Here is a 26,824-nt window from a genome sequence, read left to right on the forward strand (position 1 = left end):
TGACAATACGAGAACAGAGATTTCTACGGAGGTGAATATTTCTTGGATGTGACACCGTGTAATCTGGTAGTTTATCTACGTTTCGGAAGAACGTACTGGCTCTGTATGCAGGGTGGAACAAGCAGGAACAGACTATACAGTGAGATCACTGTGCGCTGCAAATAAATCACTTCGGTGGTCCACTTCCACGCGTCACTGCACCCAGTCGCATCTGAGCGTGGTCTATCCGGGACACATCCTTATCACATGACAATACTCCGCTGCGCAACGAGCCCATTCCTTGTATCGCCGGAAGAGAGACAAGCACCCGGGACAACACTACATCTCGTGTCCTCACACTAGTATCTGTGAATATGGCCCACAGCAGAAACCCAGGATGTCCACACGGCCAGCTGCTATCAGTCAGCCGTTTTGGTCGGCCTGTAGTCTCTGCTTATTTTCTCACTACGCACTTCCGCTTCCCGTGACAACTTTAAAACCTAAAGCCCTACCCACACTGTCCCGTTCAAGTCTCAAGTAATGGTGCAACATAAGCGGCCTCCGTAGTCTAGAGGTAACGTTCCCACCTCATGACTCGTGGTACGCGGGTTCAAATACCCGGCGGAGGTCGTCGAATTTTTAATGGCGGAAAAATTCAGGGAACAAGTCCTCCGGGAGGGACTTTAAGCTGTGTGTCCCGTGTCGTAACTTTACGGCACGTAAAAGAACCTCATATCCCCAAAGGGGATCACTGAGCCAAATTCCAGGACGTTTCCCGCCGAACAATAGTCTCTAAGGCCTCTGATAGATGGGGGAAGCATTACAGACACCGCTAAGCAAGTGGCCGAACTCGCTTGCTCGGCGGGACTGATGGTACGCACCAGTTATCGGTAGGGTAAAGACAATGGTAGAATATCATAGAGGGAAGCACAATAGATCAAACTGGTCGCGGTGCATGGTGAAACCCACCCTCTCTAAATAACTAACTAATGGTGCAACATCTGCTTGAATGCTGAGGAAAACCAAGAACCCCTGTCTTTCGTCTAGAGCTTCTGAATCACAGAAAACATGCGCCTTCCTTTTACCAGTTGCATATAGGGTTACTGGGTATGAACATCATGCCACTGGGTGTCTACCCAACTTTCTTATTCTTAATTCGCTACTGTCCACAAAACCAATATGGCGACCTGAGAATTACGGTTTAACTGTGAGGACGGCAATTTATACTGTGTCTAGTCTACAGGTCTGTCTGTATACTGTAGCGGGTAAGGGCGGCCTGTCCTTTCGGGAAAATGTGACGATCAGATCCATCAGAAAAACTGCAGTTAGCTTTGCCGGCAACTGGGGCGGGAGTGTCTGAGACGATAGCATATGGACTGGGTTAAACTGGCTCGGTGCTGGAACCAGTGGCGGGCGGTTCCATACAAGCCTGGAGATGCTTTGACCAGCCGAGCGATTATCAGCTTCTCAAGATACACGCTGTCCATTGCGGCTAGTTAACTAGTGACTTGCTTACTCATACGTCTGTTGGTCAGCTAATTAATGTATAATGAATGAAATGACGAAAGACTCTTCAGCCTCGTTCGCGTCAGCACAATGGAGCGACACGAACGCCCGAAGCCTCGACAGCACTGCTTGTCTGCAGGAGGCGTCGCACCGCACGTCACACAGGATGACTGATGACAGTCGCCCTTTACACGTAAAGCCGGCTTTCCGAAGCACGTGCAGTTCTGTACCTGCTGCTTCGCGGCTTTCCAGGAGCTATCAGTGTTGACACAGCCTCCCAGGGGCAGGGGCTCCTCCCGTGGTAGCCGCACCCAGCCAGTGGACATAACCCACTGTCAACTCCATTCACATGGCCACAGCAGGTTCCTCCAAAATGCTGATAACGGCCGACCAGACCGCAGGGTACAATCCAGACATCTACCTCGAGGAGTTCAGGAAAAACACGAAGCCCTTAGTCAGGGCAGTCAATCTTTGTCTGGACCGCTTGAACTCAGGACCTCCCGAATAAGAAGCAATTGATAAAGGTAAAAAAAAAAAAACAGGCAAAGCTATCCTTGTGTAACAGGCCGCGGAGGCCCACAGGGTTGTGAGACGTCGAGGCTCCAACATTTTCTCTATACAATCGGCTCACAGATGGCGGGGAGATTATTAGCCTTACGCGCCGGCCGCCCTTTACCCGCAGGAAGATTCCTGGTACACATTTTTGTTCCAGGCTGAGTCGACACCAGGGCCATAGTGCGGCTGGAAGGATTATGTCAATTGAAAAATCCAATGACATCATGAATCGAACCCGCGACCTTCCGGTTTATAGCGTAATGCCTTAACAAACTAGGATACCGCAACCGATAATGAGGTTCAGTGTTGGGATCTCTGAGCTAGCCCGTCTGTTACGAAGGAACTGAAGAAATTATCCGGAGGACAAGCAAACTGAAGCGGAAAGCAAAGAAAGAGAGAGAGAGAGAGAGAGTGTTCATTACTTAGCGACGGCTGTCAAATGTCGGGAACCAAGTTTGCGTCACAAGAAAAAATTATAAACGCTGTTTACTGACGCACTGTTTCCATTAACCATTATTGCTCAAGGACTAATGGACGGAACTCATTAGCAGGGCTCTGTAGGGGGAGACAATTAGAAGATTCGCTATCCTGTACCGTGCGTACATGACTAAACACAGAGACTCCGTGAGATGGCGAGACATCGGACAAAACTTGAGGGGAATGGACCACATGGAATTACGCGTAAACGGAAGCATAATATTAAAGTTAATGGGATATAAAGACCAGGGCTCAATTAATCTGGGACAGGACACAATCAAGTGATGGGCTGTTCTTTTGATCAAGGCAAAGAAGCTTCGGGTTTTACAAAGATAAGCAATTTCCCTGACCAGCCTCTCAGGACACACTCTAAGCGGGGCCACACTGTCGCTGTGAACCGTATTATTTCCAGGAAATCCACTGGCTGCAGTTAGTATAAGTAGAACAGGCATTTATTGTATAGTCGGAACAAATGCGCATCACCATTGCAGGCTTCCGCTCTGGTGCGGTACTGACTGACAGCAAACCATTCACCTGTGACACCCCCACTGCCTCACGCATCCGCAACGGGCAAAGGCTTCAAGAGGTGAACATGAGTAGCACATGACAGAAGGGGCACGCGGTAGCGTGTCGATTGAGGCACTACGCTTCAAGCCGGAAGGTCGCGGGTTCGATTGCCCATGAGGTCATGGGAATTTTCAACTGACCTAATCCTCCCAGCCGCACTATGTATGGCACTGGGGTCGACTCAGCCTCTAACAGAAATGAGTACCAGGAATATTTCCTCTGAGAAAAGGAAAGCCGGCGCGTATGGCTGACATCACCGCCATCTGTGAGCCGAATGTCTAGAAAATGGGGGAGCCTCGACGTCTCACAATCCTATGGGTCTCGACTGCCTGTTACATGAATAGATTTTTTAGCTTACATTACAAACCCTCAGTTTTACCCAGTGTATTTATCATGTGTTCCGTGTGGTTTTACAATATACAGCGACTGTTTCCCTAAACAGCGTTAACCGGTTGGGCTTTGTAGCGGAGACGTAATGTTTCCTGTGAGGTATGAACTGAGATTTTATATTACTGAGACGAACTGACGATGGAGCATTCTGAAACAGACATGCTGCAAGTGCCACAACCGTCCCTTCAGAACTCTGGGAGACGGACAGACAGAAACTGCAAGAAACGATTACTTATTTCTGCAGTGAAGTGGTGACGCCATGAAGTGACAGTAATATTCATTTTCCACTACAACATCCATCCGCACGGCCAAAGAAATGAAGACAGAACATTCCGTCACGAGCGACAAGAAACTGAAAGATGCTCTCGACACATGAGAACCAGTCCTTCCAGCTCAACACAGGCGCTCGCACTCGGATCTCCAATGAAGAATTAATTTAATATTTAGTTGGAAATGGAAGGGAGGGAGGATACAGACTGAAGTGCACGGGAACGCGGGGCCCTGCTTTGTACAACACAGAACACGCCCCTTCGCATGGAAATTAGCTACACAACTTAACAGTAAAGAGTTCACGAAATGTTATGCATCACACAGGGGCCTGCCGCTCGTCTATATATTTAAACATAACAGAAAACATTCTTACGTCTTTTACTAACCCCTTTAATGAATGCTAATTACGGGAATAATCGCATACGAAGCGCACATATGCACTGTGTGGGCAAAATGCGGAGTCTTCTTAAAGTTAATGCAGCCGGAACGTATAGTTACCAATGTGCTTTAAAATGTTAATTCGCTTTTCAAGGGGTCGCGACACAAAGCAAAGGCTCCCGTGTCCACAAGCCAGTAGGCCTGACTTTCTGAAGCGTCACAATGCTTCTGCTGGGATTCCCGCTTTCTGCGGCACGAATTGTGGCACAATCCTGGCGCATGGCCAGCATCAGACCGCGCCATAGTCGCCGGCTTCGAGCCCGGGTCAGGTCATGTGGTGGACAAAGTGGCACTGGGGCAGGTTTTCTCCGAGTGTTCCGGTTTCCCCTCACCATCCACCATCCGAGGCTGGTACGGCGACGTTCCAAGTGGACACACTACTGATATGAACTCTTCCTCGCATTCTCACGGATGTACAGTACACACGACTCAGACACTGCGTCTCCATGGCAACGCTGTTTATTTTGGGAACCGTGAGGAACTTTTCGGTGTAAAGCAGGTGGCACCACTGAGCTTTAATGTGCCAGTAAACTAAGTCTGATATTCTGGACTGTCTACCGCGCCAGAGGACTGAAGAAACCAGAGCAGGCTTCGGAAACGTATTTCAAGAAAATGGGGGACGATGAACAAAGTGAGAACAAAATGTAAATCTTTGACAACTTCTTGTGATCCCACCAACATCTCCTTCGCGTGTGCCCAATTTTACCGGTGGGTCCGTGCACCCGGAAATGCTATGTTGGACTGCGGCGATGCCGGTGGCTAAGCCATACTCGTGTAGCGCCGAATGTACGACTGACAAAGTATGAACTGGAAAGGACTGGGAAGGAAGCGGTTTGGGCCTAATCGAGGTACTATCCCGGAATTTGCCTGGAGCATCTGAATAAAACCACAAGAAACCTCGTCAGGATAGCACAGCACCTCCCAAGTACGTGACCGCTACGCCAACCCGCTTGGCGATAATACAGAATCTGCGTTGCTGAAAGTGCCGCTGGTTTGGAAACGGTAAATAAATAACATTGCTCCATGCACACTCAGAAGTGGTTACGCCATTTCGTCCGCAGGAACGTGTGTTTCCTCTTCACGCCTCCTTCAACAAGGTCATCTCTCGTGACGTAACAACTCGCAGGTAAGCAGCGACAAAAAAGTTTTCAACCGTCACAATTTCTGTGCCTGTTGCCTCCTTATGCGGCCCTATACACCAGACCGGTCTGTCTATTCTTTACAAGCAGGACCGTGTTTGGGGTTCACCAGCACACCTGTACGGCGCCCGTACTTGCTGCGCACTCACTCAGCACACAGCATCGAACGGTACGATGACTGGGAAAGAACATGAAAGGCTTCGGTCTTAGCCCAACTTGAGACACTAGCCCTGAATTTCCCTGGAGGGACCGAGTAAAATCACGAAAGACTTCGGTCAGTGTAAACGATCTCCGGAAAAGATCTGAACTGGGAGACATCGAGCGGGTTAGCGTAGCGGTAACGCTCTCTCTCTCTCTCTCTTATTGGGGAGGTGCTCGGTTCCAATCTCTCCCGGGACCCCAGCCATTCTGAGTTTTCGTGGTTTTCCTCCGTTCCTATGGGCGAATCCTCGAATAGTATTTCCACTACACCAAATACTTTACAATTCAACTACCATCCTGCAAGTAGACGCCACTGAAAGCGTAGTTAAACAACGCACACGAAGAGAACTCACGAGGTCCCGATACATGTCCAAACAGGACGGAACTAATGGTGGGCTTCTGTGAACACTTCGATGTACAAGCTGAGCAACAGTTAGGTCCTCAGAGAACTGCGCTCCACGGCTTTGAAGACTATGTGAAGGACTGCAACAGAATGTGCAGGTTATGTCCAACATAGCTACTCAAACAGGCTTATCATGCAAGGCACATAACTGACTTACAGCAAAGATGTCCTCCACCTGCTGGCCATTGCTGCCCCAGTTTCTTGCCAATATTTCACACGCACACACAAACTACACACTCCCTTTCACCAAGCAGGATAAACAGTCTCATATTGACTAGATGCAGAGAACCTGTTTGTGAGGCGCTGCTAGACAGTGTTGCCACACGCGTTTCCGCCACCCATGACTAATTCCAAGGCAAAACAAGGTGCAGTCTATCTAAAACAAACAAAACTTGTACACGTGGACGGTGCTATAAAACGGCATGTCACTACGCAAACAGATAAGTGTTTCCTGTCCTAGAGGCTGAGGTCTAGCCACTGCGATACGAGATAGACGGTTGCTGACACTGGAAACGTTCCTTGTTATGTTGGCTGCACCGTCTATTTTGATTTTCATTTTCCATTGAATTCGTCATGAGCTCGCGAACGGAGCAGGGTCAGCTGATGGAGACTGACAGAATGCAAATTGAGAACGTCACAAAAGTTCGTGCCAGTGACAGTTTTCGCGGAAACAATAGCAGCAGCTAGAAGCCGAAGAATGGATATGAACACGCTCCCCGCGCGTCCGCGTAACACAGTTTGTGGGTTAGCTACTGCAGCACAAGCAACGTGGCCCCCATCCGAGCACCATTCACACCAGTACGACAGGAGGCAGCGTAGCGACAGAACACGCGAGGTCATTCGACTGTCAGTCCCATAGCATAGCGGCCAGATTAGCGTTATTTTCTCCAGTCACTACTTTGTTCTTTTAAATTAACCCCTCAAAGCACTGTGACTATATACACAGCACATGCCATTATACTGAAAGCACCGTGCAGCTTGTCCACAGTAAACAGAGATTATGTTCCCACACAAAAAAATGTAATGGACACGCAGGCTGACCATTGCGAGATATTATTCGGGGGGGGCTCCAGTCTTCACAGAACCAATTCCCATTCTGAATTTCATGAGTACCTGTCAGGAGGTTTGCTCAGACGGGTTACACCACGTCAGCTCGATTTTGCCTGCTTCAACTAGGCGGGTCGGTCCTGTTTGGTGAACTAAGATGCGTTACCGCTGAATTAAGCTGCTGGGTGCCCGTGCTGACTGACACACGACACTGCGGCTTCCTGCCCATGCAGTTATTCAGGAACTAGGCTACAACCGGCGTTCGATTCCTGGCAAATGTAGAAATGTTTCTCTTCCTCTCACGCCCTCCGTAGGGTACTGGAGCCCTTCCCAGGCGGCATTGCGCGCATTGAAGTTGAGCAGTCAGGTTTGCGCTCAGGCCGATACGCCCCAGAAATGAACCGTTAATTTCCAACTGACAGAAGAATACGTGGGTCCCAGAGCCTCTCAGGGAGACTACTTCCGAGCACATATCGGGGGCTATTCGGGAGCATCAGTCTCTCTACTGCGCTACCGTGGCTACCAACTGTTGCATGCATATAGGTCTCTGGCAGACTGAACAATGCTGCGCGCACTAAGGTCACACAACTTTGGATTTGGAACGTCGGCACAATTCCACGAGAAGTGTGGGATAGCCAACGGACACCTCACAGCACCGGTGAGTCACGTAACCGCAACAATCATCGCGTAATAAGCAGGGAGGAGCGCCCAACATTTGTGCTCTGACTCGCGTTTGCCTGGGTCGCCGCGAGATGGCAGCAGCGGCCAGCAGTGTAGGAAGTGTCAGGATCGATCATCAGATGAAGCTGCGTCTGTCATCCCGCGCCGACACAGACAATCTGGAGTCGGAAATTTATTTCAGCAAGTGAAAATCGCCTTAACAACTGCCCCCCCCCCCGGGAGCTGCTTGCTTGTACTGAGATCAGTGGCGGCTCCCCTCAGGATGTCTCTTAGTAAGAGCGATAATAAATGTTTCTTCGCGCGTTCTCTCTCCATACTCGGGCGAAAATGAGATAACATACACATTTTTGATCTCCACGTACTTCCACTGGTTTGCCGTACGTGCAAGTGAATGTGTCCTGTTTTATTCATATTTACACTGCAACTGGCTTCCTAACTTCAACCCAGTCTCCCGAAAATTGGTGTTGATGGACAGTGTAAGGAGGGGGTCGTGGCATAATCTGAGTTACTACCTCGGAAAGGAGGTATATAGAGGCAGAGATCTGAGCCCGCGGCCTCCGGAATGGGAATCAGGAACGCTACCCATCTGACCGAGGCGTTCGGGGACGGGTGAAGGTGCCCAATGGGCCAACACAGCCCATCGCTATACCAGCTTCTGCATTAAACGAAATGGAGTAGCTGTCCTAATGTCCAAGGTGTGAATATTTTTATGTTAGTTACCCCGACAACCCCATACGACTTCGCGGCGTGCTTTTTAACGAAACACAGGGGCACCTAATCACCCTCACGAGGCTGGAAGACCCGCGGCCTGGATATGGCGAAGCTTTGGGCTGCTGAACCAGTCTGCTCGCGCCAACAAATGAGTGGACCCCAGCGAATGTGGTGAGCTTATTAACAAGAGCTCCGAACACACACAACGAAACCTGCAAGATCTCTTTACAACGCGCTGTCAGAAATCTGGAGAGAGAAGACTGCGAAAATTCGACGAAACGTGGCCCCTGATATATATTTGGAAGAAAACAGAAAACGACATCATGTTGGCTACTGCTTACAAGTTAGGCCCCTCGGTGTCGCCGTAACCCCGGCGCCTGCAGGAGGCCCTGTTTCTTCCAAATAATATATAGATTCAGTTCGCACATGTTACGTCTCCGCTACAGAGCCCAACCGGTTAATGCTGTTTAGGGAAACAGTCGCTGTTTACTGTGAGAACCACACGGAACACACAGACACACTGTGTGGACAGAATGCAGAGTTTTAGTATGTTCAGTCCGTACCTCACAGGAAACATTATGTCTCCGCTACAAAGTCCAACCTGTTAGTGCTGTTTAGGGAAACAGTCGCTGTTTACTGTGAGAACCACACGGAACACACAGACACACTGTGTGGACAGAATGCAGAGTTTTAGTATGTTCAGTCCGTACCTCACAGGAAACATTATGTCTCCGCTACAAAGTCCAACCGGTTAATGCTGTTTAGGGAAACAGTCGCTGTTTATTGTGAGAACCATACGGAACACAAAAATACACTCGGTGGGCAGAATAGAGAGTTTTAGTCTATTAAAGGAGGTGGAACATATAATGACCACTGGAGGTTGAAGGGTTAAACGATTAAGAAACAATCAGCCGTCGACACTGACCCCTTTTGCGTTCTGTACCGATTATAGTTGCCTAGCAACGGAGAGAGAAACGGATAACAATGTACATAAGGATTTTATATACAAATGTGCGATAAAATCCACCGATTGAGGTACCTGCTGACAGAGTAACGCAACACGTTCAGCTGTTTCGTGTTCAGGAGCAAACCCAATCTACGGCCACAGATCTCGAAGGTCCAACGAGGCTAAAACACACGGCACTCCAATTAAATGTTCCACTGAAGTTCACACCATCACACTCTGTTTTCAGCAAAATCCAGTTTAATATTATCCTCTCAGTTCCGACACTATCGTCACATACTCTAAAATAACTGTAACGAAATGGAGCCATCCTCAACGCGACGAGAGCTCACGCTGCACATGGCTTCCCATCGTGCCCCGTCTGTTGGACGTTTCGGTCGCAACTTCCCACCAGCAGACGTTTTGTTTTACTTTCGGTTTTGCCGCGAGTGCAGCTCCTCACGACCCGCCTCCTGCGCAGTGGATATTAATTACTTTAGTCAGAAACAATCAATCATAACACTGACATAAGTGGGTAGCGCCCCCAACACAACACTCCCCGTGCATAAACATAATTAATCACACATAAGGCCGGTATACATGGAGATTATTTGAGTGATATCTATAACTAAGGCTCCCTCTGTGCGTTTCAAACAAACTCTGCGGTGAAATTCGGGCGGGCTGTAACAACACTTGTACCAACTAGAACACTTTCTGCTGCTGAAGTGTAACGTCCGGCTGCAACTCAAAATGGCAAAAAGAAAATGGTTTGGGCTCGAGTTTCGAAACACATAAACTTGTCCGTCTTCTTCAGAAACGGTATTAATTACTGAATACTGATGAACTGAGTGAAAGGGGGGACTGAATTTGGTTCTGTGGCCATCCAAATGGGAAAGTGCTGTCTTCTGAGATGTGGCGCCGTGTAGATATTTTGCTAACTGACATTTCGGAGGAACGTATCGCCTCCAGCTTCAGGCTGAGCCTACAGATACCTGCTCACGCTGGTTCATCGCTCGCGGATTTCTTATCCCCTGAAGATGGAGGCGATAAGTTCCTCCGAAACGTCGGTTCATACAATGTCTACACGGTGCAACATCCCAGAAGACAGCATTCTTCATAGTCACCGCCGTGAAAACCTCAAATGTTACATTCAAATGGGAGTTTGTTTTGGAAAATAGTTCACTGATTAAGAAAAGCAAGAGACACGTGCATAACGTTATATACTTGAGTAAAGTGCCGTTGCAAGCAAATTAGATCTGACTGTTGGTAGCGCGGCCACGTGGCCACCGAGGCAGCCATGCATCGCCTTCCAAACTTGGCTGGACAGACTTACCGACAAGGAGAACAACGATTTTATACACGCCGCGCTTCAAGAGAGCTAAAAGCAGGGACAGATCGCCTCCATCTTCACGGTAGCGATGCGACGCACAAGACGGCCGAGGTTCTAAATAGTGGGAAGTTGGGTACAAGAGATAGGAAACGGCGGTGCAAGCAAGCATGGTGGTACGTGAATGGATATGTTTGTCTTCTGGGTTGCGACGCCGTTTGTCTGGTAGATGGTTACCTTCACGTCAGTTCCCTCTTTACCCTGATGAACCGACTGTGTCCGAGGGGCCCAGGGGGAAACATGTGGAATGCATTTTGCGAGAGTGTGGGGAGGGCGGTGGAGGTGGGAGAACAGTTCGACACGAAGAGGTAACGGCGAGAGACAAGGAAGCGGTTTCCTAATGAAAATCTGGGCTCCTGTGACCTACTGCACCCTCCCACACGTCACACCTCATTCAGGGCAGCACTAAACACATTAAACAACAGAAAATGTGTCCTAAAGCACAGAACACGTAATTTTTCATACGAAATGTACACAGTAACTATCCAGCGTTCTCCGTTTCTCTATGTTTCTGGTTTCCTTACTAGGCAACCAAGACCGGCTTACAGTGAAAAAGTGATTTATCTTCTCCGTGTTGCGTTAAAAACGGCAAAGCTGTGTCTGTGCTTAATAAATTAAGCACTATGTCATGAAGACATATAGGGGAGTGGAGATAGAGCTCTACCACTCTTGACCTCTGCCAGACACGGAGGTGACCGGTCAGCTTCACGCCCCGGCAACCACTGAATATGAGGCTGGGTGAGGCCCAGAGCCGGTCTGGACGTCGTGGAGAAGAGAAATGAAACGTAACCTAACATAACACAACACCAGCTACACCAAGCAAATGGGCTCTAATGGGGTAGCTAATTGACACTGGTAGAGTGCCTTCATGTTGGTACTGTTAGCTCTAAGGTACGGGGTGGCATAAGACACTGTGGCCTTCTGGGGTGTGACACCGTGTCGCCTGCTAGGTGGGTACCAATATTTCGGAGGAAAGTTCTGCCCCCGTCTTCAGGGTACAACTGAAAATGTACGCAGCATATTCTTCCGAAATGTTGGTACCGTGCTACCATACTTTACGGTGCCATAACCCAGACGCCCACACAATATGGATCTTGACCGCAGTGAGAGCCGCAGATCCCAGTTTCGTGACAACCCATCAATACGGAGGCACAGCGCTCCTTCCGAAGGGAACTGTGTGACACTTGCGTGTGTCGTTCTGCGGTCCAGAAACAGTTTCTTCTGTTGCCATGGCGACAGCCGCACACAACTCGTATAACTCGTTTTATTGCTAACAGTTGTTCAGTTTTACACCAGAAGATTCATCTCGCCTTCCCTTCGCTGCGTTCAGCTGATTACCTAATCTGTATAAGCCGCTTTGAATCTGAACAGGCAGGCAACTAGCAGCCCTCCTCTCCATCATCAATACCAGTGCCTTTCTAACGCTACGTTAATTAGCCGGTCAAGAAATTCCCTGAATGTCCATCACAGACTTCACAAAATCTTCGAACTGGGCTTTAATCTCAAGAAGTTCAGCGCGGGTGCGGCGCTCACTGCTCCGCAACTGGCTCCCAGAGCTGCAGCTCCCCGCATGTCAGCAGGCGCTCCAAGTAACATAATCCCGACATGAATGTTTCCTTCTTCTCGAGCGGTTTCCATAGCAACAGCAGCCACTGTTTGTTTGGATGTTGAGAGGTGATGCACAGTGATTGACGAAGGGGATGAAAGTGTACGTACTATAGTAAAAGTAAAGAGATAAGAGGCAGCAGATAAATAGAGATTCATAGCTCAAGGGAAATTGCTGTTAGTTTGTCGTCAGCACTTGCAGCGTCCCCGGGCGGGTGCAGAACAACACTTCAGGCCACATACCGAATGCCTGTTTATCCACCTGCTCATTTCGCTGTGCTGACGGCTGTCACTTGTCTAATAACGTTTGCAGATATTATATCATTACAAAATTTCGTGAAAAGCGACAAAACTGAGAGACGAAAAGAAGATGAAAAGTGAAAGTAGAATTCTGTCGGAAAACCTAGGCGTATTAATATGATCCTTATAGACACAGGGGCGTGTGCAAACACACTGGTCTACATGTAATGTATTCGAGAGGTGGCCGGTTTGAATCTCCACCGGCACACCGAATATCCTGACATGGCTTCCTTAGCGACTGTGGACTTTTCAAGGACTCTGCCCCAAGAAGCTAGTCAACATGCAGTACTCTACTTGAACATGGTATGGGGATGTGAACTCAGGACAGGGACCAGTGAACACGGTAATGAACCGGAGGGTTGTATAAAAAGCGGACTATTTTGACCGGTATAGACTTCCAAGCAAAGAGTTCGTTACATTTTGGTAATGTCTCGAAAGCCACGTGTCACATACACACACGCAGTGAGGAACAGGCCACGTGACCACATGTACTGTCTGAGAGAACAGTAAAGGCGGGCGGCATCTGCCCCCACTCCACCCTCCTGTCTTCTGGGCTCATGCAGACGGTACTGAACGTACTGAAGACTTTATTTTCTCCGAAGAAGCACAAGTTAAAGTCCTGAGAGGGAAAGTAGCAGAAGTGTTATGATCTGTTCTCACTTCTTCCGGAAGTGCAAAGGTTCGATCGTAGGAAAGAGAAAGTGCAAAGCGTCCACTACTGACAAAAAGGAAGGGGAAACAACTATCGCGCGTTTCGGAAAGCTGTACGAATATACCCGGCGGTTGCAGGTGACGCAGCTGATCACTCTCCTGCTTTCGGGTCTTCACATTAAAATCTGCAAGCATTTCTCATCTGACCCCATGCGTGCTGCATGCCCACCCTTATCACGCCCCTAGATCTGATTGTCCTAACAATATTTTGGGTTTGAGGTCATCACAGCGATGACAGTGTTCTGTGTTGTAATGCCGTGTAGTTCGAAGAAACATCGACGTTTCGGAGCAACAGATCATCTTCATTTTCACAGCTGAAGAGTAAGCCATGAAAGAAACCGGCAGCAAAAGCAAGTGACAATCTGAACTGTTCGATTGTGAAGATGGAGGCGACAGATTGTTCCTCCGAAACGTCGGGCTCTCTCCGTAGTATACGAGTTACGAAGAGCTTCATTATGCATTAACACACACACTCACCTGCACCCCCATCTTATGTTACAGGGGAAGACCGAGAACATTCAAGCTCGTCATCTTCTCCATAACCAGGCAAGGTAAAGCTATCCTGTAACAGGCCCTGGAGGCCCAAAGGATTGTGAGACGTCGAGGCTCCCACATTTTCTAGACAGTCGGCTCATAGATGGCGCTGAGGTCAGCCTTACGCGCTGGCCGCCCGTTACCCCCAGGAAGTTACTTTGTACTCATTTCTGTTAGAGGCTGAGTGGACTCCAAGAGCCATAGTGCGGCTGGAAGGATTACGTCACATGAAAAATCCAAACCCGCTACCTTCCGGCTTGAGCATAGTGCCTCAACCAACTACACTACGCCCAGACACTTGCAAAAAGCACATGAACTCGTGTAGTGTCCAGCAGTCTGGTGGGGAAGTCTGTGTAGCTGTGCTTGACCGCTACCTTCCGGCTTGAGCATAGTGCCTCAACCAACTACACTAACCCCAGACACTTGCAAAAAGCACATGAACTCGTGTAGTGTCCAGCAGTCTGGTGGGGAAGTCTGTGTAGCTGTGCTTGACCGCTACCTTCCGGCTTGAGCATAGTGCCTCAACCAACTACACTAACCCCAGACACTTGCAAAAAGCACATGAACTCGTGTAGTGTCCAGCAGTCTGGTGGGGAAGTCTGTGTCCGGACGCTGGACACTGCATACCCGCAACCGCACGGAGTGGGGTCAAGCACGAGACGGACGGGGCATGTAGCACGCATGCTGACTGAAAAATTCCTGCAGAATATTCACAGAGCAATATCCAACGGAGGAACCCAACTGGAAGACCTCAGAGAATATAACACAACAACAAAAAATCGTTCATGAGAAGCTAGTAGTCGTTCGGCTGGCCAATAAACTTTAAGTCTTTTATGGAACCCAAAGGTTCATTACCATAGTTAACACAGCCTGCCATGGGACCTTATCCTCAGCCAGATTAATCCAGTTCACACCTCCGCACCTTATTTGTTTAATATTCGTATTATCCGCATTTCATATACCTAAACACCTATAACACTTATACCTAGTGTTAATTCCACCCCCAGGAAATACACAAATAACAAATACAATTTCAGTTCCTACTGCATTTGTCACAGCCCAGCCGTCAGTGCTGTTGAGGGAAGCAATACGTGTGCACCCAAACGCACTGTGCGCTAGAAACACTACATTTCTTCAGAGGTTAGAACAGATGGTACGTATAATTACCACAGTGGATTAAATCGTAATATCACGACACGCAATTTGTAGCGTTGTTTTAAGTTTGTCTGAGCCTGGGCTTGATAGGCTGCTCCTCTGTCAGCTGGTCAATATACCCTTGATTGCCTTGCGGAGAGAAAGAAGTGACTGGACCCAGAGAGCGAGGGCAGTTCAGGGTGCAATGTGACGCCATAAATCGAGGGGCGACAAAGGGTGGAGCTTTAGACCTGCAAAATGAAGTACCTGACGACACGGCGCCGGCAGTAAATTCTTGAGATATCGGGGAATGGATGGGTAAACTCTCCACACAAAGCTTCGGCCATAATTTGTACTGCCTTCCTCCCTCTCCTACTCTCCCATAAATTACAACAATCAGTAATATTCCAAGTTGCCGCGGAACAGACGAGAGCAGTACCGCATTTAGAATAGGCATAAAGGCGTGAGGTTCTCATGGCGGTAGCAGTTCAGAATGTGACACCGTGTAGCCCACCCCTTCCGAAGGCTCTTCTCATGTAACGGGCCTGAACCTGCGACGCGAGCTCCCAACTGGTTAAGCAATGCCGCTTCCAATTTCTTCTGGAAATTAAAACAGAGGACGTCAGGGAACTTGGCCCCCGGGGACAGAGAGAAGGGCCCCGCTGGTGGTTTGGCAAGATGTAGCAGAAGAGCAAGTGAAAGCGAAAAGTCATTGGTAAGTCTCAGACAACTCCTTTTAGGAGGTTCCCAGGCTGCGCCCACTTGCCCTCCGGATCAGAGATGTGGGAAAGTAAAGATGGTTTTGAAGAATGAAACTCATCTAAACCATATAAAAATTCAGTTCCTACCGCACAGAAAACATATTCCATCTCCAACCGGTTAATCCTTATGAAAACAGTCGCTGTTTATGAGAACCTACGAAACACACAGCCCGAACGTACAGGCGGTACATAGAAACAAAATCCGGGAGGAGGGAAGTCACACATCCGAAGCGCAAAGTCGCAGCAGACGGTGCTTGGGCGGCGGTCGCGTGTGCGTCAGAGCGTCCATCTACCCGCGTCCTTGCAATTCACCGTGCCACATACGCAGACGGATGAACTTTCCGTTTTTCTGGAAACAAATGAGGAGCGTAGCTTGCGCTGTTGCTATGGAAACGCAATTCCCAAATGACGCAAAGCGGCCCTACCCATCTCGCTCGCTTACTTGCACCAATCGGCCGACGGTTTGCGGCAGACTGCGTCTCTTGGCATCTACACGTCTGCAATATACACTTTCCGTCCTTTCTCCCCTCCTGTTAGTTGCTAGGAGACACAAAATTATATAATGCATAATAAGATGCATAAACACCACGTGGCGCCACGGCAGTAAATAAGTTATAAAACGTGTGACGTCACACCCTTCCGTCTTCAAACCGTAAGTACGAACAGTTCAGTGTATCCTGTTACTGATCGCACGATCCTCCGAACTGTAACTCCACGTGGCACAGATACAGCTCGACGTTTCGAAGGATAACACCGCCTTCATTTTCATGGCAGAAACCAGCATAATTAGACAACGCCCACTCTCCCACTGGCGGCCAATCTAGCAGTTCCAGCCAGGCCGGATCTTGCATCACGTGAGGTTCGGTAAGCTTGGTGCCTGCATGGTTTACTCTCTGACCCTGAGGGTGGAAGCGATATGTTCCTTCGAAACGTCGGGCACTATCATAACTACACAGAACTACGTCACAAGCTGGAAAGCTCGCCGAATCGATCCCCAATAAAAAGTAAAGCTATCCCTGTACCAGGCCGTCAAGGTCCGTAGGGTTGTGAGACGTTGAGGGTCCCATACTATCTAGACAGTCGGCTCAAAGAGGGCAGTAAGCAGCCTTACGCGCCGGCCGCGCTTTAATCCCCAGGAATATTATTTAATTAATTCCTGGTACTCATTTCTGTTAGAGGCTGAGTAAACCCCAGGGCCTGGTGCGGCTGGAAGGATTAGGTGAACTGAAAAAAATCCAATGACCTCATCGGGCCTTGAACCCGCAACCTTCCGCCTTGTAGCATAGCCCCTCAACCAACTACACTACCGCATGCCCCCGATCCCCGATAAGGTCACTGAATGTTTCAACTGGCCTTCTCTTTCATGCACGCAGCCAAGCACCACTTCCCATGTCATCACATCACTCATGGAGCTGAGCCCTTCCTGAGAAGCTGCCAGTTGTGCAGCTACTCAAGAACTTCCCAGAATTTTATGGAACCTGAAGGTTCATTACCGTGTTCACAAGAGCCCTCCACCCGTACCTACACTGAGCCAGATCAATCCAATCCATACCATCCCATCCTACCTGTCTAAGATCCGTTTTAATAATGTTCACCCACCTGCGCCTTAGCCTTCCCGCTGCTCTTTCCATCTGGCTTTCCCACCAATATCCTACATGCATTCCGCTTCTCCCCCATTCGTGCTACATACCCTGCCCATCTTACGCTCCTTGACTTGATCATTCTAATTATACTTGGAGAAGAGTACAAGTCACAAAGTTCCTCATTATGCAGTTTTCTCCAACCTCCTGTCACTTCATCCCTCTTCCGTCCAAATATTCTCCTCAACACCCTGTTCTCGAACACCCTCAGTCTATGTTCCTCCATTAAGTTTCACACCCATACAGAACCACAGGCAAAATTATAGCTCTGTATATTCTGATTTGATATAATTGCTTGATAACATTAAGATGGATATCGAAAGAAATAAACTGTAGGAACGTGAACTGGATTTAACTGGCTCAGTGTAAGGTTCACTGGCGGGCTCTTGTGAGCACAGCAAGAGACAATTGTGCACTACAAAAGGCAGAGGACTGCTTGACTGCATGAGCGACAAACAGCTTCACAAGAACAGCTGTGCCAGTCGCACAAGGTTAATTGGCTGTTGTCTGATGGGTTCTCATGCGGGCGGATCAGATAACGAGGCGACAAATTGGAAAATCCGACGCGAACCTCACTCAGCAACGCTCCTGTTTAATTAACAGCTTATAAATGGAACTTGCTTCATGGAAAATTAGACAAATGAAACGTGCGATTTTGTTGTCGTCCCACGAACTAATCTGCATCGGCTTTCATTCAGATTAAACCCAATAATCACAGAGACTTAACACTTTAAAGCACAGTGGCAACTTCATGTACCACACATACTTTAAAACTTGAAAATTCTGCCTGCATTTTCACCATTCATTGCACCTGCGTGTTAGTACGATTTTCATAATGAATAGCGTCACCTGATTGGTGTTTGTAATGGAGATGCAGTGAACCTTGTGCTCCGCAGGAGTGACTCATGTACTTGGAGTGATGGATTCATTCAGGTCAAGTTGCGGCATGAGGGCACTGGTTCAACCTTCAGGGTGCACTTCATAGTCAAGGACAGAAGTGATCTTATAAAGCGCCGATTTGTTCGGCGATTGGATCAAAACAGTCCTCGTTACACGTTCAACGAAACGCAACGGAATATTATTGATCTGTCACTAGAACCATATTCTTTGAAAGATCACGACTCAGCGGGCTTCTCCGAGCCGTAAAGTGACACAGCGTTATGAAGCCATGCTCTGTATAGCCCTGGGAAGCCTGACGCTCCTCTACAAAATCACTTCAATCCATACCTCACAGGAAACACAAGCAGTACACAGCAAAGTTTCTGTTGCGCTTGCTGCCATTTCTCCGGCCGCGGAGGCAACTCATTCACATGGCCAGTAGGGACAGTAATGATCCAAGACTAAAAAGTCACTACAAAATGTACTGTAAAATTTTGTCAAAAGTCATTAAAGAAGCCAAACAGAATAACTATAACAGCCAAATTCTAAAATCAAACAATAAAATTAAAACCACCTGGGATATTGTGAAAGTTGAATCAGGAAAGAAATCTGTTAATGAAGACGTACAAAGTTTGAATATTGAAGGGAAGTCCACTAACAATCCACAAGCTATCGCAAGTGCATTTAATGAATATTTCCTTTCATTAGCTGAGAAAACATATTCCAATAATAATAATAATACTCCAATATACTATCTGTCACGTGCCTTTAACAATTCATTTCCAAATATAAATCTCAAATTCTCAACAAGGAAGGAAATTGAAAACATTATTAAATCCCTTAAGCCCAAAAATTCACATGGATATGATGAAATCTCTACCAAATTACTTAAAGCAAGCTCTGTTTACATCAGTTCACCCTTGAATCATCTATGTAATAAATCTTTATCATCAGGTACTTTTCCTCAACGCTTAAAATACGCTGTAATGAAACCACTTTTTAAAAAAGGAGAGAGAAAATGCATCTCTAATTACAGACCAATATCCATATTGACTTCATTCTCAAAAGTCTTTGAAAAAGTTATGTATAATAGACTACTTGAACACTTAAATTCTAACAACATATTAGTCAAAGAGCAATTTGGATTTAGGAAAGACCTAACAACAGAAAAAGCAACCTATGAACTAACTAACGATATTTTAAGTGCTCTCAATGACAGATTAATTGTGGGAGGGATTTTCTGTGATCTAGCAAAAGCTTTCGATTGTGTTAATCATGATATCTTACTATCGAAATTAAATTTCTATGGAATAACTGGCAAAGCTAATGAATGGATCAAATCATACCTCAAAAACAGGTATCAAAGAGTTGAAATAAATAATAAAAACTCCAGTCATAATGCATTTTCAAACTGGGGAATTATAAAGCACGGTGTTCCACAAGGATCAATTTTAGGTCCCTTACTTTTTCTTCTCTACATAAATGATCTATCTAAAACCATCAACAATAAATCTAAACCAATTCTATATGCAGATGACACTAGTATAATATTTAAGAACTCTAAATTTGAAAACTTTAAAAATGACATAAATATTGTATTTGAAGCCTTAAACAGATGGTTCGAAGCCAATTTACTCTCATTAAATTTTGATAAAACCCATTACATATCATTCACAACTAAAAACAACCACCAAATTGATCTGGACATCAGTTATGCCAACAAATTAATCTGTAAAGTACTTGATACAAAATTCCTTGGAATACATGTAGACAGTACACTGTCTTGGAAAATACATATTGAACAAATTATACCTAAATTAAATGCAGCTTGCTATGCGATGAGATCAATTAAGCCTTTTATGTCACAGGAAACATTGAAGATGGTTTACCATGCCTACTTTCATTCTATTATGAACTATGGATTAATATTTTGGGGGAACTCTTCACATAGTGTAATAATTTTTAAAATACAAAAGAATATAATTAGAATCATTACAGGATGTAGAAGTAGAGATTCATGTAGAGAATTATTTAAGAAATTAAAAATTCTACCTCTTCAATCGCAATACATATTATCGCTTCTCTTATTTGTTGTTTACAACAAAGATAAATTCAAATTAAATTCTGATGTATATAACATGAATACTAGACAAAAATATAACTTCCACCTACCCTCATCAACTTTATCAGTATATCAAAAAGGAGTCTACTTTACTGGCATAAAAGTGTTCAACAATCTGCCACAAAGTATTAAAAACTTGGGCAATGATACTAAAAAGTTTAAATCAGAGTTAAAGAATTATCTACATGCTCATTCCTTCTACTCTTTAGATGAATACTTCAATGTAAATAGAGAATGATGTAAAATTAAGTTATATTAATTTTTAAGCTAAAATTGCCTGTACTTATGTATGTAACCTTTTGACTTGTTCTGTATCCAAAGGTACTAACCTACTTAGGATTTATAGAATGTAAATAAATTCAATTCAATTCAATTCAATGAGACGTCGACAAACTTCTGCCATAAAACACCGCTGAGATAACCCCAAATCTCTGGAACATAACGAAATGTTCCTTACATACACAGTCGATCGGTAGGTGTACATGCTTCTGAAACACAGGCCAGCATTAACTCGTTTTACGCAACTATCGACCCGCGCTGTACCTCCCGCTGAAGAAGTGAGATTACATTTTTGTGAAACGTAATAACAACATAGCTGGAGATGTCCCGACAGAGATATGAACCGGGCCTCTCATGAATAAGTCAGAAGCGTCACTATTTCAGCTGCCTTCCCAGGTTTCTTCGCTTACAGATACTTTTCTTACTCGATATTGTCGACTGTTAAATTGTATGTTAAGATTAAAAACTTCAATATTTCGCCCACATCGTGAATTCATACGTTTCGTATGAACTAACCGGTTCGCCTTTGTAGCAGAGATGTCGTGTTCCCTGTGAACTAGGAACTCGATTTCCAAATATTAATCAGATGCATTCCAGGCTTCATAGGGTTAATCCGTTAATAAAGTTACGCGAACATTCATCCACGGGATTACAACATCCGCACTCGTTCCACCTGCACAATCGATACAGTGCGATACAGCGTCAGAGTGAGGACGGGCCCGCCACGGAATTTAGACAATTCTGCGCCGAGCATGACGCTCAGGGCATGGGAATTTATTTTAAAATGCATGCACCGCGAAATTAAAATGTTTCACCGTGATTATCATGGCCAGGGGCGGCTGCGTAGAGGATGCACAAGTTTCATTATATCCGGCGGCCAGACTACTGCTCTAGTGCTACCTCTGTACGTGGCAAGTGCTGTGTTCGAAACTCACCCGAGATACCGGCTGTACTGACTGAGGATTTGCGTGGTTTCCAAAGTCCCTCCAGGCAAACGCCGGCGCTTCCTTCCTAATCCTTTCCCTTTCAGCATTCATCAATAATCCTACCATAGTCTGAGTTACTGACACCGTCGTTAAATAAAGTACGAAATACACGGAACAGGGCAGCGTCACGTCTAAGAAAGGAGCTATGTTCAGATAATATTATCAGTGAATTATTTAATGCCTATATATTAACTAAGGAAGTTATGCAGCGTCGTGGAACTTTACGGAGCATATTTGTGTTCTGCGTGATTCTCACAATAAACAGCGACTGTTTCCCTAAACAGCATTAACCGGTTGGGCTCTGTAGCGGAGACGTAATGTTTCCTGTGAGACAGTTCTTCAGACGGCCAATTAGCGCTGCGAAACTGAGACACACTGTATGTCTTAACTCCGCAAATTTGAACCTGACCGTCTGTGTTGCCCATCTCGTACAATTTGCGGAAGAAGCCAAGATGACATCCATTTTCTCGTGACGCAGAGCGTCTGGTGTTTTTGCACGACATAATTAAGGCCCTATTTCCGCAACCCTGTGGAAGAGAACATTTATGTAGGGATGGTAGAGTGGCAGTTGTTTGTATAAACCGGATAAAGCAGCAGTCTAAAACGGAAGTTGGGGGAGAGAAATGGTGGGAAATTGCCACCCTTAATAACTATTCCCTCTAGTCGAAATAACTGCCATGATACTTGTCACTGGACATCCTACCGAAACAAATTTGTGCACATGAAACACAACAGAAACGACGGAAACGCTGAAGTACCACGGGTTACTCTGGCAGAACATCCATTTGCATTCAGTGTCCGCATTACTGGAGATGTAGGTCTGAGCTCCCAATCCCAGGACAAAACTGAACGGAGCCCAGCTTAGAGAGACCCGACGAGATGTACATCCAGCAATGAGAGACCTGGGGCGGCTTCAAAATTTGTACTCCCCAGACATTATTATCAGGACGAACAAAACATCGAAGCATGAGAAATGCATTAAAATTTTAGTCGAAACCCTGATGTAAAACGACCACTTCCACAGTTACACGAATATGAGTGGATAACAATAATTTCGTAATGTTGCATCCCGTTTGTAATTTCACTAATAATTACAAGCCTTCACCGTCACATAAACGTTTATTAAAAAAAAACATCCCTTTTCTCATTTCACTGCATGTTTCGACCCGAGTTGGTCTTCATAAGGTGAGATATGCACACAGCGGTCTGAAGGTTTATAGACAGCTGCAGTACTTCGGAATTATTGTTGGAAATTGGTAATTAGGTTGGATCCGCCGTAGTTAAGTGAATTCTTATAAAATTGTTTATATACATGAATGGCGACAACGTTGAAACTAACGGACAGCAATGTGTGCAGATTTGGGTGTTTCAGGCCTCCGTGTGTGTCTCTGTACCGTACCTGCTTCAGGCGCGTCAGGTCTAACGGGGCGTAGTTTTGTGTTTCCTGCTGTGTATTCATGTCGGCCTGTTACGCTTTAGAACTAGCCTCATCCGGGCTGCCTTCTGTCTACTTTACACTGGGCAGGGAACATCCATGTGCTCCCCTCAAAGATACATTACAAACACTTGAAATAATAACGCTACTACAGGAAGAGTCTTGAAAAATACCGCATACACAAAACCTCTGAGTAAGGCATGACATATTCTGTGAAAGCACCACCTCACCTAGCTAACCCACAGTCCACTGCTCACGGTCCAGCCGACAGCAACACCCCACCTAGCTAACTCACACAGTCCAGACGACAGCAACACCCCCCCTAGCTAACCCACAGTCCAGCCGACAGCAACCCCCCACCTAGCTAACTCACACAGTCCAGACGACAGCAACACCCCCCCTAGCTAACCCACAGTCCAGCCGACAGCAACCCCCCACCTAGCTAACTCACACAGTCCAGACGACAGCAACACCCCCCCTAGCTAACCCACAGTCCAGCCGACAGCAACCCCCCACCTAGCTAACTCACACAGTCCAGACGACAGCAACACCCCCCCTAGCTAACCCACAGTCCAGCCGACAGCAACCCCCCACCTAGCTAACTCACACAGTCCAGACGACAGCAACACCCCCCCTAGCTAACCCACAGTCCAGCCGACAGCAACCCCCCACCTAGCTAACTCACACAGTCCAGACGACAGCAACACCCCCCCTAGCTAACCCACAGTCCAGCCGACAGCAACCCCCCACCTAGCTAACTCACACAGTCCAGACGACAGCAACACCCCCCCTAGCTAACCCACAGTCCAGCCGACAGCAACCCCCCACCTAGCTAACTCACACAGTCCAGACGACAGCAACACCCCCCCTAGCTAACCCACAGTCCAGCCGACAGCAACCCCCCACCTAGCTAACTCACACAGTCCAGACGACAGCAACACCCCCCCTAGCTAACCCACAGTCCAGCCGACAGCAACACCCCACCTAGCTAATCCACACAGACCACTGCTCATGGTCCAGCCGACAGCAACACCCCACCTAGCTAACCCACACAGTCCACTGCTCACGGTCCAGCCGACAGCAACAGGACTCACAACTCCACTCAACTCGCTCTGTTTCCTTCTTCCAGGTTCAACTGCATTCAGACGCCCATAAATCCCAACAAGAGCATACACAAGAATATATCTATTTATATGAGGATTGTCTTCGGGATGCTGAGGGGTTTTCGGCGATTCTACGAACCTTNTCTGCTCGCGGTCCAACCGACAGCAACACCCCACCTAGCTAAGCCACACAGCCCACTGCTCACGGCCCAGCCGACAGCAACACCCCACCTAGCTAAGCCACACAGTCCAGCCGACAGCAACAGCCCACCTAGCTAACCCACACAGTCCAGCCGACAGCAACACCCCACCTAGCTAACCCACACAGCCCACTGCTCACGGTCCAGCCGACAGCAACACCCACCTAGCTAAGCCACATAGTCCAGCCGACAGCAACACCCCACCTAGCTAAGCCACACAGTCCAGCCGACAGCAACAGCCCACCTAGCTAACCCACACAGTCCACTGCTCACGGTCCAGCCGACAGCAACAGGACTCACAACTCCACTCAACTCGCTCTGTTTCCTTCTTCCAGGTTCAACTGCATTCAGACGCCCATAAATCCCAACAAGAGCATACACAAGAATATATCTATTTATATGAGGATTGTCTTCGGGATGCTGAGGGGTTTTCGGCGATTCTACGAACCTTACGTAGTGCCTAGTGCAAGCTATCAAATCCTGAACCTGGAAACTGCAAGGTTCACCGAAACGTTGGAATACCCCTCGACACGCGACGCTGCCTGGTACCCCCACATCAAACCGCAACCGCGCAAACGGAAGGACTCGATGACCAACATTACAGGGGAAACCCTGCACGCAGGGGTTTTAGGCAGATACACTTAATTACGGCGGTTGCAACCTACTTACCAATTTCCAACATTAATTCTAATGTACTGCAGCTCTCTATAAACCTGCAAACCGCTGTGTGCATATCTCCTCACCTTACGATAACCAACTCGGGTGGAAACATGCAGTCAAATAACATTTCTTAATAACAATTTATGTTACGGTTAATACTTCGATTTATTGGAACGCTATTCAAATGCTTGTTACAGAAACAGGATGATAGGATGTGGACTGGCTTCAGCTGGCTCAGAACACCGCAACGAAACTTAAGGTTACATAAGAGGGAGAGATTTCCTCACCAGCCCAGTGTCTGTCTGTCGCTCCATGGAGATACACTACATGCCAGTGCTTCCGCATACGAACAGCATTAACCGGTTAGTAAGTTCTGTGATGCAGGGTCGTTCTTTCAAATAGCACTTGGAAGCTCTTCATCCTTCACAGAACCTTCTGCTGGCCGGGGCTCAAATGCCATGTTGGTGCAAAAGAAACACATGTTTGCTTTCCAAATGGTCTCACCGCCTTTCTAATCTACAAAAGGCTGATTTCCGTGCAAGAGGATTGGAGCCCGCAAAACAGCAGAGACCGAGAGTGGACATTGAGAGCCGTCAGATCCAGTTATCAAGTTCAACCTCCATTGTTTTAACACATTTATGGGACGCTTGGTCGCCCTACGGGTCCAGAGACAAAGTTTCACTCATAAAACAACGCGAAAGCTGCGATTCTGTAGAATATTTCGATAGTTCTGGTATGTACACCATTACACACTTCTCTGACGGAGCAGAGTGCAGTGCAAATGCAGGGACAGACAATGGTGTCGGTCGCCATGTCAACCGTCGCACACGCTGCCGTACTTTGGTTGCGAGAGTATAAATTTCGCTACATTTATAATAATTAATTGTCACCCCAGGGATTCGTACAAGTCCGCTATGCTGCTCCCAGGGTTGTCTAGGTTCATAGCCACCCTTCTCAACAAACACACCGTCCACAACTCAGTTTATATGTACACATTTGTTTTACGCTGATGCCAATCCTAATTCGGACAGTGCCTCCTTATAACCCTATCAAGTTCCTCAATGACTATCCACGGATCGTGGCCCTGACGTTGAAGCTGTAAGCACATACATCATGCGGTGCATAATTTCGCCATTTTTAACAAAGTTACTGTAGGCTCGATATATCAACAGTGTGCGAATAATCGTGAACCGAGGACTTCCCCGGCCCTAAAGCGCTCCGAACAGCGAGTTGCCATATTTAAACCACGATGCAGCAATGATTTGTCGGGGCGAAACATGTTTCGGACGAAAAGGCAAAAAGAAACATGGAGCACAGAATTTATCTCCAGTTAAGTCTTTTCGAGTGAATAAAACGGAAGGACGTGACGTACATTTCTGAACTTGTTTACAATGACTGAAGACAGTGTAATGAGGTTCTCTGAGCATATCGGCCTTTATATTGGCCGAAGAAACGAGGCAAACAGGCAGGAGACTTCAGTATTCGATTATGGAGGCGAAGCGGGGCAGGAAACTTTGCTCCGTGTTTCTCAGCAGTAGGAAGTTCCCGCGAAGAGGCTTGATGCACAAGGCTCAAGATGTTCGCATCAGGATGAAATGCAGAAACGAGGCTAATCCCCTTGGCTTGGACTCTCGTTGCTGTCGCGCCGACAGGTTACAGCAGGGGTGCCCAAACAATTGAGGTATCTCACACTAGAAGCCTGCGAAGCAGAGGGTATAAGAATGCTCAGGCGAGACGTCTATTATGAAAATTTCCTTCATTTTTTTTTGTTTCATGGGGTG

At 47.0% G+C, this 26,824-nt stretch overlaps 1 protein-coding gene across 5 annotated transcripts in view; it reads right to left on the reverse strand.

The window, feature by feature from the left end:
- Positions 1 to 26,824, reverse strand: part of LOC111861229 (inactive rhomboid protein 1) — a 118,339-nt gene that overhangs the window by 41,935 nt on the left and 49,580 nt on the right. Inside the window, exon 1 of one of the 5 annotated variants that reach the window (XM_023845628.2) lies at positions 6,083 to 6,351. The exons of the other annotated variants lie outside the window; for them this stretch is intronic. Within the exon in view, the coding sequence (XP_023701396.1) occupies positions 6,083 to 6,111 (29 nt within the window). The 5' untranslated portion in view covers positions 6,112 to 6,351. Of the gene's footprint in view, positions 1 to 6,082; positions 6,352 to 26,824 lie in introns of those variants that run through there. 5 annotated transcript variants of the gene reach the window in all.

The sequence above is a fragment of the Cryptotermes secundus genome, unplaced genomic scaffold, assembly GCF_002891405.2.
Source record: "Cryptotermes secundus unplaced genomic scaffold, Csec_1.0 scaffold2516, whole genome shotgun sequence".
Taxonomy (NCBI): Eukaryota; Metazoa; Arthropoda; class Insecta; order Blattodea; family Kalotermitidae; genus Cryptotermes; species Cryptotermes secundus.